General features: G+C 30.3%; 2 protein-coding genes across 3 annotated transcripts in view; both read left to right on the forward strand.

Annotated features, from left to right (window-relative positions):
• Nucleotides 1-5446: 5446 nt before the first annotated feature.
• LOC106771200 (SHUGOSHIN 2) lies at nucleotides 5447-8172 on the forward strand. 2 transcript variants are annotated; one of them, XM_014657128.2, is made up of 11 exons: nucleotides 5447-5668; nucleotides 5971-6134; nucleotides 6240-6277; nucleotides 6394-6502; nucleotides 6595-6618; nucleotides 6714-6782; nucleotides 6878-6995; nucleotides 7078-7135; nucleotides 7264-7430; nucleotides 7518-7575; nucleotides 7681-8172. In XM_014657128.2, exons 1-11 carry the CDS (start codon nucleotides 5611-5613, stop codon nucleotides 8000-8002), a joined length of 1185 nt encoding a protein of 394 aa, XP_014512614.1. In that variant the 5' UTR covers nucleotides 5447-5610; the 3' UTR covers nucleotides 8003-8172. The 2 variants fall into 2 exon arrangements, with proteins under 2 accessions (XP_014512614.1, XP_014512616.1); XM_014657130.2 differs by having other exon boundaries at nucleotides 6240-6250.
• Nucleotides 8173-12256: 4084 nt separating this feature from the next.
• LOC106771347 (protein hunchback) overlaps nucleotides 12257-12575 on the forward strand; it is a 1719-nt gene continuing 1400 nt past the window's right edge. Inside the window, exon 1 of the mRNA XM_014657316.2 lies at nucleotides 12257-12575. This exon is cut by the window's right edge and continues 185 nt beyond it. The gene's annotated coding sequence lies outside the window, so the exon portion shown is untranslated.

Genomic DNA, 12575 nt, shown 5'->3' on the forward strand with positions numbered 1-12575 from the left:
AGTAGTTATTTTTAGTGAAAAAGAATAAGAATTAAAAAATGAAATTCTATAATTACAAAGTTACTTATATATTTATATTTGATTTTTTAAAATTAACACTATATTTAATCAATATGGCTGGCTTCGAATGTTTGCGCTGATTAAGAGAAATACATGGTTAAATTAATTTATTTAAATAGATAAGTATTTGCGAAAGTATTTCTTAACAAGGACTGAGAATATTCAAATAATTAACATCACACTAAAGAACAGAAAAAAGAAAACTTTATAAAACCCCGTTTTGCGCTAATGGGCAAAGTTAGAGTGGCTTCGGTCCAAGCCTATATAATCAATTATTGGGCTTTGGCTTCTTCTTCCATTTCAGTCTGTTGGATAAGCTGAAAATATAAATACCGTAAACCCTAAATTATTATAAGGGCGGATGTAGCCAACAGTGGATTGTAAATCCACCATGGGTTCAATTTCAATTTCCGTCGTTCGTCCATATCTATATATAGATAGATATTTTTTAGGTTTTCAAATATAAATCTCAAATAAAGAAAGAAAAATGGCTACTTCTAAAACTTATAAGTAAGAATTCTTCAAAATAATAATTCTTACAAAAGGTATATTTAGGATTAAATATGTTTTTGGTCCTTTAATTTTCAGTGAAAATTGGAATTAGTCCCTATCCAAAACTTTGGTCTAATTTAGTCACCCAATTATAGATATGTATGAATTTAGTCCTTTTAACTAAATTTTGTCAGGTTTATTTGATGTTTCAAGCATGTCTTATGATAGCATTTGAATTGTTTATACTATTTGACACATTTTTGCTTCAATCTTAACTGAGAAATGCATTTGAAACATCAAATAAAGTTAATAAATTTTGGTTAAAAGGACTAAATTCATACATTTCTAAAATTAGAAGACTAAATTATGTCAAAGTTTTGAAGAGAGACTAATTCCAATTTTCACTTAAAGTTAAGGGATAAAAATACATTTAACCCATTATTTTATCATAAGCCCTTTTGATGTGTAGAATAGTAAATTTGTAAATTTGAATTCACAGTTCGGAGTGAAGCAGAAGCAACGGAGACAAAGGTATGGAAATTCCTCTGACACGTAAAAGACGCAACAAAGATATACAAAAGGAACATAACATCACCAATTAAGAAAACATACACATTTAAAAGAAAAAAGGCAAATAAACTTTTCTTTTATCAGTATTTCCAGATACGATTCCAAAGACAAGTTGCCCATCAATGAAATATGAATCAAAATTCATACCATTTTAACTCAAGACATTAAAACAATACTTTTATAAGTCATTAAAAAACACAATATTAATAACATATAAATCTAATAATTCACATATAAAATATGGATATTATGAACCTTTATCCTTATATAATGCCCTAGCTATTAATATGTGGTTTGAATGTTTTCATTTGAAATTGTTTGACCTCAACAAAAGCAATGAAGTTGCTAGGGTTTGGTTTGCATGATGATGTATAGTATAAGGAGAGAGTGCATTATTGTGTGAAGGCAGTGGTCATGTCATGGAGGCTATGGTATATAGGGAGAGAGGTATGATCTATTAATATTCCTTTCAAAAGACATGAATGAAAGAATGAATACGAAGGATGGAATTTAGACTTTGACTTGACTTGACTGTATCGTGAAGAGAATAATGTGGATCCCTCTTTGATATAGAATGGACAACACATTCATTTCAAAATCAAAAATCATTTTTACAACTTTTTCCTTCTTAAATAAGAACAAAACAAAACCAGGGTTATCTTTGATGCTACTGAGAAAGACTCGTTTTCAAAGAATGAGACAATTGGTACCCTGACTGTTGCAGTCAAAATTATGACAATATTTTTAGAAATTCAGGATTACTGATACTGACCTTTGTTTTTCTTTCCATCATTCTTATCCACCTTCAAATGCTGCTTTCAATATCACGTCACTGTGACTTTTTCACACTCACTAATATTCCTTCAATTTCTAGGCTGATATTCTAATCATCTTTAAAATTTAAAACAAATATTAAATAAATTTCTAAAATTTATATTACTGCTATTTTTTTTTTCAATCTTCAGTTTATTATTATTATTATAGTCTCTAAATTTTATAACGATTATTAACGTGGTTTCTAGAATTAGTTATCACAATTAATACTTATTTTATTTAACAAATAATTAAATCATTCTCAGGTATATAAAAAGACTTTAACATCGGTGTTTTTCGACTTTTAACGTCTAATACAAGATTGATATTATATTGAGAGATGTTAATTGACGTCATCCTATAAAACCGATGTCATTTAACATCGGCTGATTATATACTAAAACATCATATGGAGTCAAATGCAATTACAATTGCGCTTGGCATTGATTCAAGGGGTGGTTTTTGTGAAATGGAAAGGAAGGGTTTGCCGTCTAGTTTTTGTGAAGATCGATGTCAAGATCGTTGAGCCACAATGTTTCGTTCAACGAAAGTTTTCTTCTGGAGTCACACTACGAGTGAGTTGGCGTTGGTAATTATATAGGTCGATGTCAATGACATAATATAACGTCGAGTAGTGCATAGTCCGATATTTACATAGTTTTTTTTTAATAAAAGATTTGATTTTTTTGAATTCTACCACACCTGAAAATCAAAAAACTAGTTTTTTCATTTGATATATCTAGAATTCATCTATTCACGTTTCAAACTATAACAAAAGTAAAAACTAAAAACTAAAGCTATCAATATCAAAACAAAAAGAATTGAAAGTAAACAATTGTAGTTTAACTCCATCGTTCCAAAAGATATCTTGCTCATTCATGCCTTAGTTTCCTGATTGTGGCATCTGTTATTGGAGATGGATTGTTGAACTGCTACAAAAACAAAAAAACTTTACTATTATTTTCATTCTAATGTTGAGACGTTGTAGTCTTCTTTTGCACTAATGATTGATTAATATTAAAAAACAATACATAAAAAAAAAGAAAAATAATTACATAAAGGAAATGATTTTAGAAAATAAATACATACTAGTTTACATTATGTATAAAAAATTAAAATGTATAAAAATGTTTCAATCAATGCTTTTTGTGATCAAACCAACTTGATTTTACTTAAGTATGAGTAATACCTATTCAATTTATTTAACATATTGTGATACTTATTACATCAATATGCATTGGACTAACTTAAAACAACTTTGATTATTTTGACTTAACTTGTCCAAAAGCGAGCCTTTTTGTCTAATTTGAGTTGAGTTTAACTTAAATTTTCTTGAATTGAATTGACTTTGAGTTTATTTGACTTTATCTAGTTCGAAATGAATCAATTTAACATGATTTTAGTCTAATTTAATTTGACTTGACTCTAACTTAGTCAAAATTCATGAAGATATAATCTAACTTACCTAAATTTACATCTATTTCAAATTTAGATTGGACATAGTCTAGTGTAACTTAGATTTGACTTTGTTTATCTTAACTTGGATTTGGCATAACCTACCTTAACTTTGGGTTGCCTTATGCTTAATAAACTAACCTTACATTATGTAAATCTAAACTAATTTAACCTTACATAAGACTTAATCATACCTTACCTAATTTTAATTTAGTCTACCTTTCATATTTTAATCAAACTCATACTCACATTGGTTTTTAATTTTCATAATTAAAAAAAGTATTAAATTTAAATATAGATAAATAAATTCGACTTACAATAAATGTATTGTATGAGCCCAACTAGGACATTGGAAACTAGTGGATTGATACCAATTTCTAAAATCTGATTCCAATTCAATTGAACCTTTGCATGAACATTGTGTTTTTGACAAATCACTTTGTAAGCTGACTGGTTAACAAAATTATCCGTCGCATGGTTGAGAACATTAGAGAATATTAATGCAAATGAGTCTAATAATTTTGATTAAGACTTAATTGAGTCATAATTAGATTAATAGTAAGTAAAAAATCATTATAAATTGTATAAATTAAAAGTCGAATACTGAAATATTTCCAATTTAGGCATCAGAATATTTTTTGTAAATTCTATTCAACCTATATTAACGAACAGGAAATTTTAGTTGTCGAACGAAGTGAAAATAACAACATAAAGGAAACTGCTTCATTAAGTCCTCATAGAAAGAATAAAAAAATATAAATTTAGATTTAAGATAAATTCATTAAAATAGTAGTAATGTAAAATTAAATGACAATAAATTGAATATCATTTTTTTTCTTATGATTTCTTAAAGAAAAAACTTAGATCAATATTTAAAGTAATTTTGAACTTCAAAAAACGAATAAAAACTATTCTTTTAACTTATCAATGTGGGATCATAGTTTTAATCCATGTAAGTCAATTATTTGACATTGACAGCTGAAGAAAATAGACTTTAGACTATGTAAAAGACTATAAACGATTAAAAGTAACAAGGAATTGAAGAAATAAATATCATAAAAGATCATATTTCATATAATTTCCCTTAAAATTATTTCAATTTCAAATTAAACAGTCAAATTTCTTTTTTCATCATTTTAGTTTTAATATGTAATAATTTAAACAGTCGTATTCTTTGTCACACTCGTTTGCATTAAAAAGGTCTATGTAATAATTTTTTTTTAAACAATTTATAATTAAAATATTTCAAATTTTAAATTCTGAAGCATAAGATTTGAAAATAAAGATTACAAAATGAACCATTTTAATCCAGATCGTTTTTTACCTCTAAAAATAAGCAAAAAGAGAAACAGCAAAACATGTTTATAGTTTGAATTTTACGTCATAAATATTTTTAAGACAAACAAAATTAAATTAGTTTCTATAAGCTCAATTTACTTTATATAAATTATTTCTGAAAGGTAGTGTGATTTATTACTGATAAGTATTGTGGGCTTTTGTTTCCGACTATGTCAAGCCCAATTGCTTTCTGCACCCGAGATTTTCTTCCTGCACCCTTGTGTATAAATAATGAAATGGTCATTTTAAAAGTTACAAAAAAGTGTAATAAAAATGATGGAGATGGAGGATGAAAAAGTCATATTTCAAAGCACTTCCAAGGAAAACATGAATAATGATTCGTAATAACTTATTCAATTTAGCTAATCAATTTATAATCTCATGGAATTAAACTTAAAAACATTTATCAAAATATAAAATAGGACATCAATTCATAGTACTTTCTTTAAATATATTTTGCCAATGCAAATAAAAAAACCGCATTTATATTTTTCTGCAATGAAAAGGAATTAAAAAAAAAACATGCAAAATCAAGAAGTATACAGATCAAAATTAAATTAAGTTAGGAAAATTAAAATTATGGTACCCATACCAGAATATCATATAAATAGAAATTTATGTATATTTATTTTTGGCACTGAATTTAAAATTAAATTATTTTGCATTCATCTAACGTGTTTTTTTTATGGATACATTTTAAAAAAATGGGAGTAAAAAAAACAGTAGAGACCGTTGGGAGATAGAAGATTCAAAATGGAGGTTTGGAATTAGGTTTGGAAAGCCGTTTGTCTCTAGTTTCTTGAGTCGTGACGATTCCGATTCGAATTTTCCTCCTCTCTTCAATCCACACAGTAACTAGGGCGGAAGCAGAGAAAGGGTGTTATGGAAACGGAAGGTGGTGGCACTGTCGTCCTCAACTCCAATTCCGACGCCGTTGGAGGTGCTCATTCTTCTCCTCTCTCAAATCGCGTCTCTCTGCCTTAGGGTTTTCTCATTTCCTTCTTTTATTCTCTTAATGACTTTATTCATCTTTCACCACCATATTTTGCCTTCGATTAGGGTTTTGTCGCTCCGATTGAGTTATTGTGTCGGGTATAGTTAACATTTTAAGATCTGATTTGTGGATATATAGCTCTTAGGTTTTTTCCATCCACAAGATTTGTCGAAGCTCCCAAGTCCAAACGAAATTCTACAGGCAAAAATGGGAATTTTTAATCTGAAATCTCACTTCACGAGTTGCAGGTGTAAAAGCAAAGAGAGTGAAAGTGGTGAAAAGAGATTCTGTTTATGTGGGTGTCGGGGTTGGAGTTGGAGTTGGAGCTTCCCAAAACAAAATTCTTGCTGATGTAACCAACTTGCACCAACAACAACCAAAGCAGCAAGTCTCTGCTGAAAACCTTCTCAAGGTATGTTATATTCTACAAAAACAAATGTACTTCTCGTGTTTTGTTTTTGTTTGTTTATCATTAGCTTCACACTTTACTGATGTATGTTTTGAATTTGTTTGCCAGGAAAAGGAAATGTTAGTGAAGGTTCTTGCTAGTAAAGAGTAATTTATTCATTCTCTCTGGATTTGGTCTACTTTTCTTTGTTTTGTATCTGGTCTGTGTTATTTAGGTGGTGATAGTTTTCATTGACTGGGGTTATCTCAACTTGTGTGGACAGTTCGTTCATACAATCTTGTAAAGCTGAGCTACAGAAGTGTCAAACCAATTTTCAGAAACTAAGGATGCAAAATGCGGAACTTGCCCTCACAAATAGTCAAATGCTGGCGGTATGGACCAAATGTTTTTTGCAGTAAAGTTTTTTGCTCTTGTTGAAATTCTAATCTACAATTGCTGTTGTGTGTTTGACTATGCAATACAGGAGGTTAATTCAAGTAGACAGAAGGTGAGACAATGAAAACTGTTGGTGCTTGTTATGCCACTTATTGCTCTCAATTTTCTTATGATGAGTTGAGTGATATTGAATTTGTTGTCATTCAGCTCAGGGAACTTCAGCTTGAACTAGGAATTAAAAATGGGATACTCAATGCTATGAAATTAGAATTGACGGTCAGTTTAATGCATCTCTAAGATGATAAATTGCAAATGAGCAAGTGATAATGACTTGATTTTTGTTTTTGACTTTTGCAATTTTCTTTCTCTAGGAAAAAGAGCACACAGTTAATTTGAAGCATGAAACTAAAGTTAATGAGGTGAATAAGCAGTCAGATCAGTCAGATAACCGGGGGAATGCTAAAAGGAGGAGAGTGTTCAAACCTCGATGTACGGTAGTGGACCCACTTCGTGTGTGTGTGTGTGCACGCATTTTAATGTAAATCTCTAAAGAGGTCTTTCTCTCATGCAGCCTCTGCACCTGCCGTAAGTAAACAAGTCAAATCCTTGGAAAAGATCGACAACCAAAGGTATGAGTTTGAGTTTGTTTACTACGTTGCACTAATTTCTGAACTCCGAAATTTGACTTTGTACACTATGTACGAGTTACTACTAGGAACAAGGTAGCTCATATAACTCCCTTGAATATACAATACAGGTATAGTTTGAGAAGGCAATCCACTGGGTTGAAAGACGAAAAACCAGAACCAACAGAAGATTTCATGGAGGTTGTTGAAGTACACGATGATATTTCAAAGGCCAATGAAAGTGGGACAACATCATTGGGGTCCAAGGTTCATGACGAAGCCAGGGAAACTACAGAATGTAACTTTACACAACTTGTCCATTTTCTTACTTTCGTGCAGCCTTTCTATAGCTATATCGAGTCTTATGTACATTCTTTGCATGCAGCTTCAAGACCTACTAACACCGAACCAATTCACACCAAAAAGAACATTGAAAAGAAGAGGTAAGCTTATACTCCTACGTTCTGATTGAATTTTAATAGCTCTCACCTTTGACTAATTTAGACAATAAAAAACCTGCTTAACCTATCTTTGAGAGTTATCTGCAGGAAAAGTACGAGAAGACAAACTAACAGGTTCAAGCCAGAGAATCCAGAGCCAACAGAGGACTTATTTGTGTTAGATGATGCAAAATTTAATGTCTCCCAAATATCTGATGATATGTCAGAAAAATGTTGTCCAACGTCAACAATAACTTCTGGACAAGAGAACAATTCCTGTTCATTTGTGTCTGGGGAAACTCGCAGATCATCTGTTGGGCGGCCATTGCGTCGGACAGTTGAGAAGGTTGTGTCCTACAAGGAAGTTCCGCTGAATGTGAAGATGCGTAGAGATAAATCAGGTAATTTCATTGTGAACAACTCTGCATGAGAATGAAGTGGAAACTGCTCATGCTGGATATCCAGTTACATAGTACAGTGGTGGTAGGGTTCTGTTGATTTTTTGAATTGTAGCTTCTTGTGTTAGGGCCTTGCATAATTGAAAACTGATGTGCGTTATTATGATAAAAGGAAGGAGTGAATCATGTGGGTAGAGAATCATTATATTTTTGCGAACTCCATTTTGTCGATAATCTAGTTTATAAACTATTTATATTAAGATAAATTTATCAAAAAAGCAATTCTGATAAAATATTCGGATTCGTAGGTAGGAAAGCTTGAAGATATTAGTTTATAATTTACATAACATAATTTATTTATAAAAGTACCATATAGATTAGCATACATTATGAATATTGGAACGTGAAACGTGAATTTGAATGCTGCCAAATGTGTTAAATTGGAGAGAAAATGAAAGTTTAACCTGTATCCTTTGTTTTATTTTCCGAAACTTACAATATTAATAAAAAACGAAAAAAGAGTTCTTAGATAATGAATGTAGGGCCGATAATTGGATGAAATTTGACTGAACAATAGACCAGGATTCAAGACAGTTAGGGTCTGTTTGCTTTTGCATCTAAATTTCAATTCCTCTCACCTTGTTTTGTTTTAATATAAAATTTATTGTTGAGATTAATTCAAGTAATTATCAAGACTAATTTTACCTAGTTTTAGAACAAGTATGCAAATTGCTTTTATCCCACCATTATGGATTAAATTTGGTGTCCAAAAGAAAGTTTCACTTATTCTTTTGCCTTTTGCAGCTCTGTATTTTCCTCTTACACCACCTATAGTATCAACCAAATAATATATTTACATTAAATGTTCCTAAAAATTTATCATGGATTTCATACACCTTAAGGAAACTCTCTTTGCCAAACCATTTTTATCAAGCCTTTGTTGCCAATACCATCAAATATTAGCTCTCAATAGAAAGTCACACTAATCATTATATTTTACTATGATAACATTTATTTACACATATAAAACAGACTTACTAAAAGAAACCATGTTCATATAAACCGTCATAGCAACAAAACAATAGAAAATATCTTAATAAACGGTACATAATATTTTGATAGTATTCAAAAGGTAAAGCATTTTTTCATTGAGTAAATATCTCTCACCAGTGAGTGATGCAAATTAAACTTTATAGACGATGGCATGAAGAACTTCAGATAAAAGGAGGATTAAAAGAAAAGAAAAAGAAGTTATAACATTTTGGGTGTCTAAATTGGTTGATGAAGAAAGGTTTGGTACAAAAATAAAGGTATCATTTTGACAGAAAAGACAACAACTAGGGTAAAGTAGAGAATACATTGGGTTTCTAAACATAAATTGTGGTTAACTTTATTTTATGAGTACATATTATTTGTGTTTTCAGAATTGAAAACGTATTTTTGTGGTATATTACTAGCTATGGAGTTATACATATAAATATAAAAATTATAACGTCTGATATTGAAAACAAATTTATAATTTCGTGAGTTGCATGTTTATTTTTCTAACGAAGTGTTCATATTGTTTAATCGGAGATGTATCTATAATTTTCTAAATAATTAAGAGAAAAAAATATTAATATCATTTCTATTATGAATGGATGACAACAAATTGTAAAGATGACAGAGAAACTGTGCATACGAAAGTATAAAACAAGTTATAATAAAAAAAACTAGCCTAAATCTAAATCAAAGGAATTAAACATATATAAAAATAACCGAATAACTTCAACTTTGTATAGTTCTTCTAGTCGTATAATGCATATATTCATGAATCGATTTTAACTTCCATTAATTTAAACAGGCCTGAAAAAAAAAAGATTCATAATTACTTTTATTAGTGGTCTTGGTAGATTATACAGTTTTGTATATAAAAAAGTAAATAAAGTCATGTGATTATACATATAGTCTTTGCATTATAATCAATTCTGTCTCAGAATATAAGTTGCTTTCTTATAACAGTAGTGTTGTTGATTTCTTTTTTTTTTTTGTGTTTTCCACCTTATGCCTTCATATTCTCCATGCATTATGATTATTCATCATGAAAACTTTAGAATCAGAGAAATTGCATGAGGGATACTACAGTATAAAAAGTGTTTCTTTAGGAAACCCTCGTACCAAAATTTGAAAGAATGTGAAAATTTAATGGACAGAAAAAGCAAAAAAGTATTATGGTTTTATTGAATTTTTATTTGGATGAACAGAAATATAAAGATAAATTTGTTTGTTTTTTTAAAATAAAAAGTTGGGTTAATTAGCCAAAACGTACATAATTAGATTTGAAAGAGTTGGGTTAGTTGCGTGGGCCTTCCATCTATAGCTTCCTCACATGCAAACGGAGACAAAAAGTATCTCATTTCCCCAACATTCTAAAGCTCAAAACCGCGTCAATGCACGAATCAATAACTAATTAACATTAATTAATTAATTAACACAATTTAATTATCATCAAATGCGTGTTCATAGAGTTTTGGCTCTTTCTTTTCACAAGCAAACTGTTTCGATTCAATTTGCAATACATTGGATATTTTTTCCTCCAAGAAAACACAAATAAATACTAAACAATTTCAATTTAGAATTTATAACCTAACCATGATTATATAGTTGAAGAAGAATATCGTACTACATCAATCAATTTACTTTAAGTGGTTCCATGTGATTATGTACTTGCATTAAAATATATATATATATATATATATATATATATATATATATATATATATATATATATACTAATTCCATTTTCATGAGCAACGGTTATATGCCATTCATTTGTCATCAATTAACTATTCCTTCACGGAGGAAAATAACCCACCACCTAGATTACATCAAATAATTAATTATTATATAAAATAATGTCTAAGAATCTTATCCTATCAGGTACAAAGATAAAGATAATCCTTGCCAATTATTGCAATGTTTCATGCACGCTTAGTGCCACCATCACTTTTCTTTACCCTAGTTCATCAATGCTTCATAAGCTACCAAATCACTTCTGCAGATTCCTTTTCTCAGAATTTCCTTTTCCCTTTTTTTTTTTTTACCTATGCCAGTATATAAATATATAGATATATAAATATATAGATATATAGTCTCTCCCATCAAAGTGCTAATGGTTGATTATGTTTTGAGAATTTTCAAACAAATGGTGTCAGAAATTGTGGCTTTTAAATAAAACTTGTTAACTGGTTTCCATAAAGTTTTCTTGGATATAGATTTTGTTTGATAGCAGAAAATGCTATCCAATGTATTCGTAGACAAAGGTCAAGGGTTTATTTGTTTTTTGTTGAAGGAAAGTATGTAAGAATTTGTCTGTATGCGTAGCATTTTTCATTCTGCAACTTTGGTGCATGGATATTAGGAAACCAAGTGTGAAGAGGGTGTATGAGGAGGACCCACACGGTTGCAATGAGATCCATGGCAACATTTTCTTACCAAAACAGTAAGTTAGGTGCTGCATAAGCCGTTATTCTTTTCCCCTCTTTTGATCTAAAAGGATTGAACTTTACTGTGAAAAAGAGGTACAAAAATGGACCCACCATTATCTCAGTTGCCCCCTTATAGGATTTAGGTGAAAAATATTTTCTTCTCAGCTCCCTTCTTTGACTGGCAGATACGCAATGAAATGTACATGTATGATCTCTTAAATGTTCTTACTAATCCTTGTCAGTAGAATGTGTTTGATATTTTATAATTGTGAAGTGATGAACACTTTTGATATCTTACCTTAGGAGATGGCAGAAAACCAGATTGTGTAATGAGGGGGTGCGTAGTGGTTAACCTTGAAATTGGGTAGAGAATATAGGTTAAAATGAAAAGTTGATGTGTCGTTTTCATTAGGGAAGAGTTATACGACACTGCATTATAAGCATTTGAGTGAGAACAGGAAAATGATGGAGGGAGTGAGGACTGAGGAGGGAAAAAGTAACGACAATACATGCTTTAGTATATGGTATGGGAGGGCGTGATAATATAACTAATAAAGCCATGGCAAAATCCTCTTTTTAGTCAAAATATAAAATCAAAGCATATACACACAAAAGGAAAAGGGTATAAGATCTTATGCCTTTAATCATTCCTCTAACTAGACTTTTATTTTTGTTTTAGTCTGACCAAATAGAACACAAACAAAAAGCAGCAGGGCTCCCTGTTACATGTCTAAATGTTTTTTCAAGTTCAGATCACAAAATGCAGAAGAAGAATGAGAACAGTCTCTGATATTTATTTACACTTTTCATGGAGAGTTTTTTATTTACCTAGGTAGTTAAAACTAGGTAACTATTTGGTATGACTCTGAAACTGAATAAACGAAAGGGAAGTAGCTAGTTACTTTTTGATTGAGATGCTAAAATTATTTACATATGTACACACGTGCCATCCGCCGCTACCTAAAAGGCTGGATATGAAGAGGATTAGGTTCGAAGTTGGACCACTGAAATGAAATCACATTCCACCGAATTTTAGTCCTTGTGAACATACTGCCTATTTGTTACAAAGCCAAATGCACTTACCATTTGCCCTTTCTGCTTTTAAATTTTGGCTCTTTCTGTCCCTTTTTCAACTCCA

The sequence above is a fragment of the Vigna radiata genome, chromosome 8 (genome assembly GCF_000741045.1).
Source record: "Vigna radiata var. radiata cultivar VC1973A chromosome 8, Vradiata_ver6, whole genome shotgun sequence".
NCBI classification, from domain to species: domain Eukaryota; kingdom Viridiplantae; phylum Streptophyta; class Magnoliopsida; order Fabales; family Fabaceae; genus Vigna; species Vigna radiata.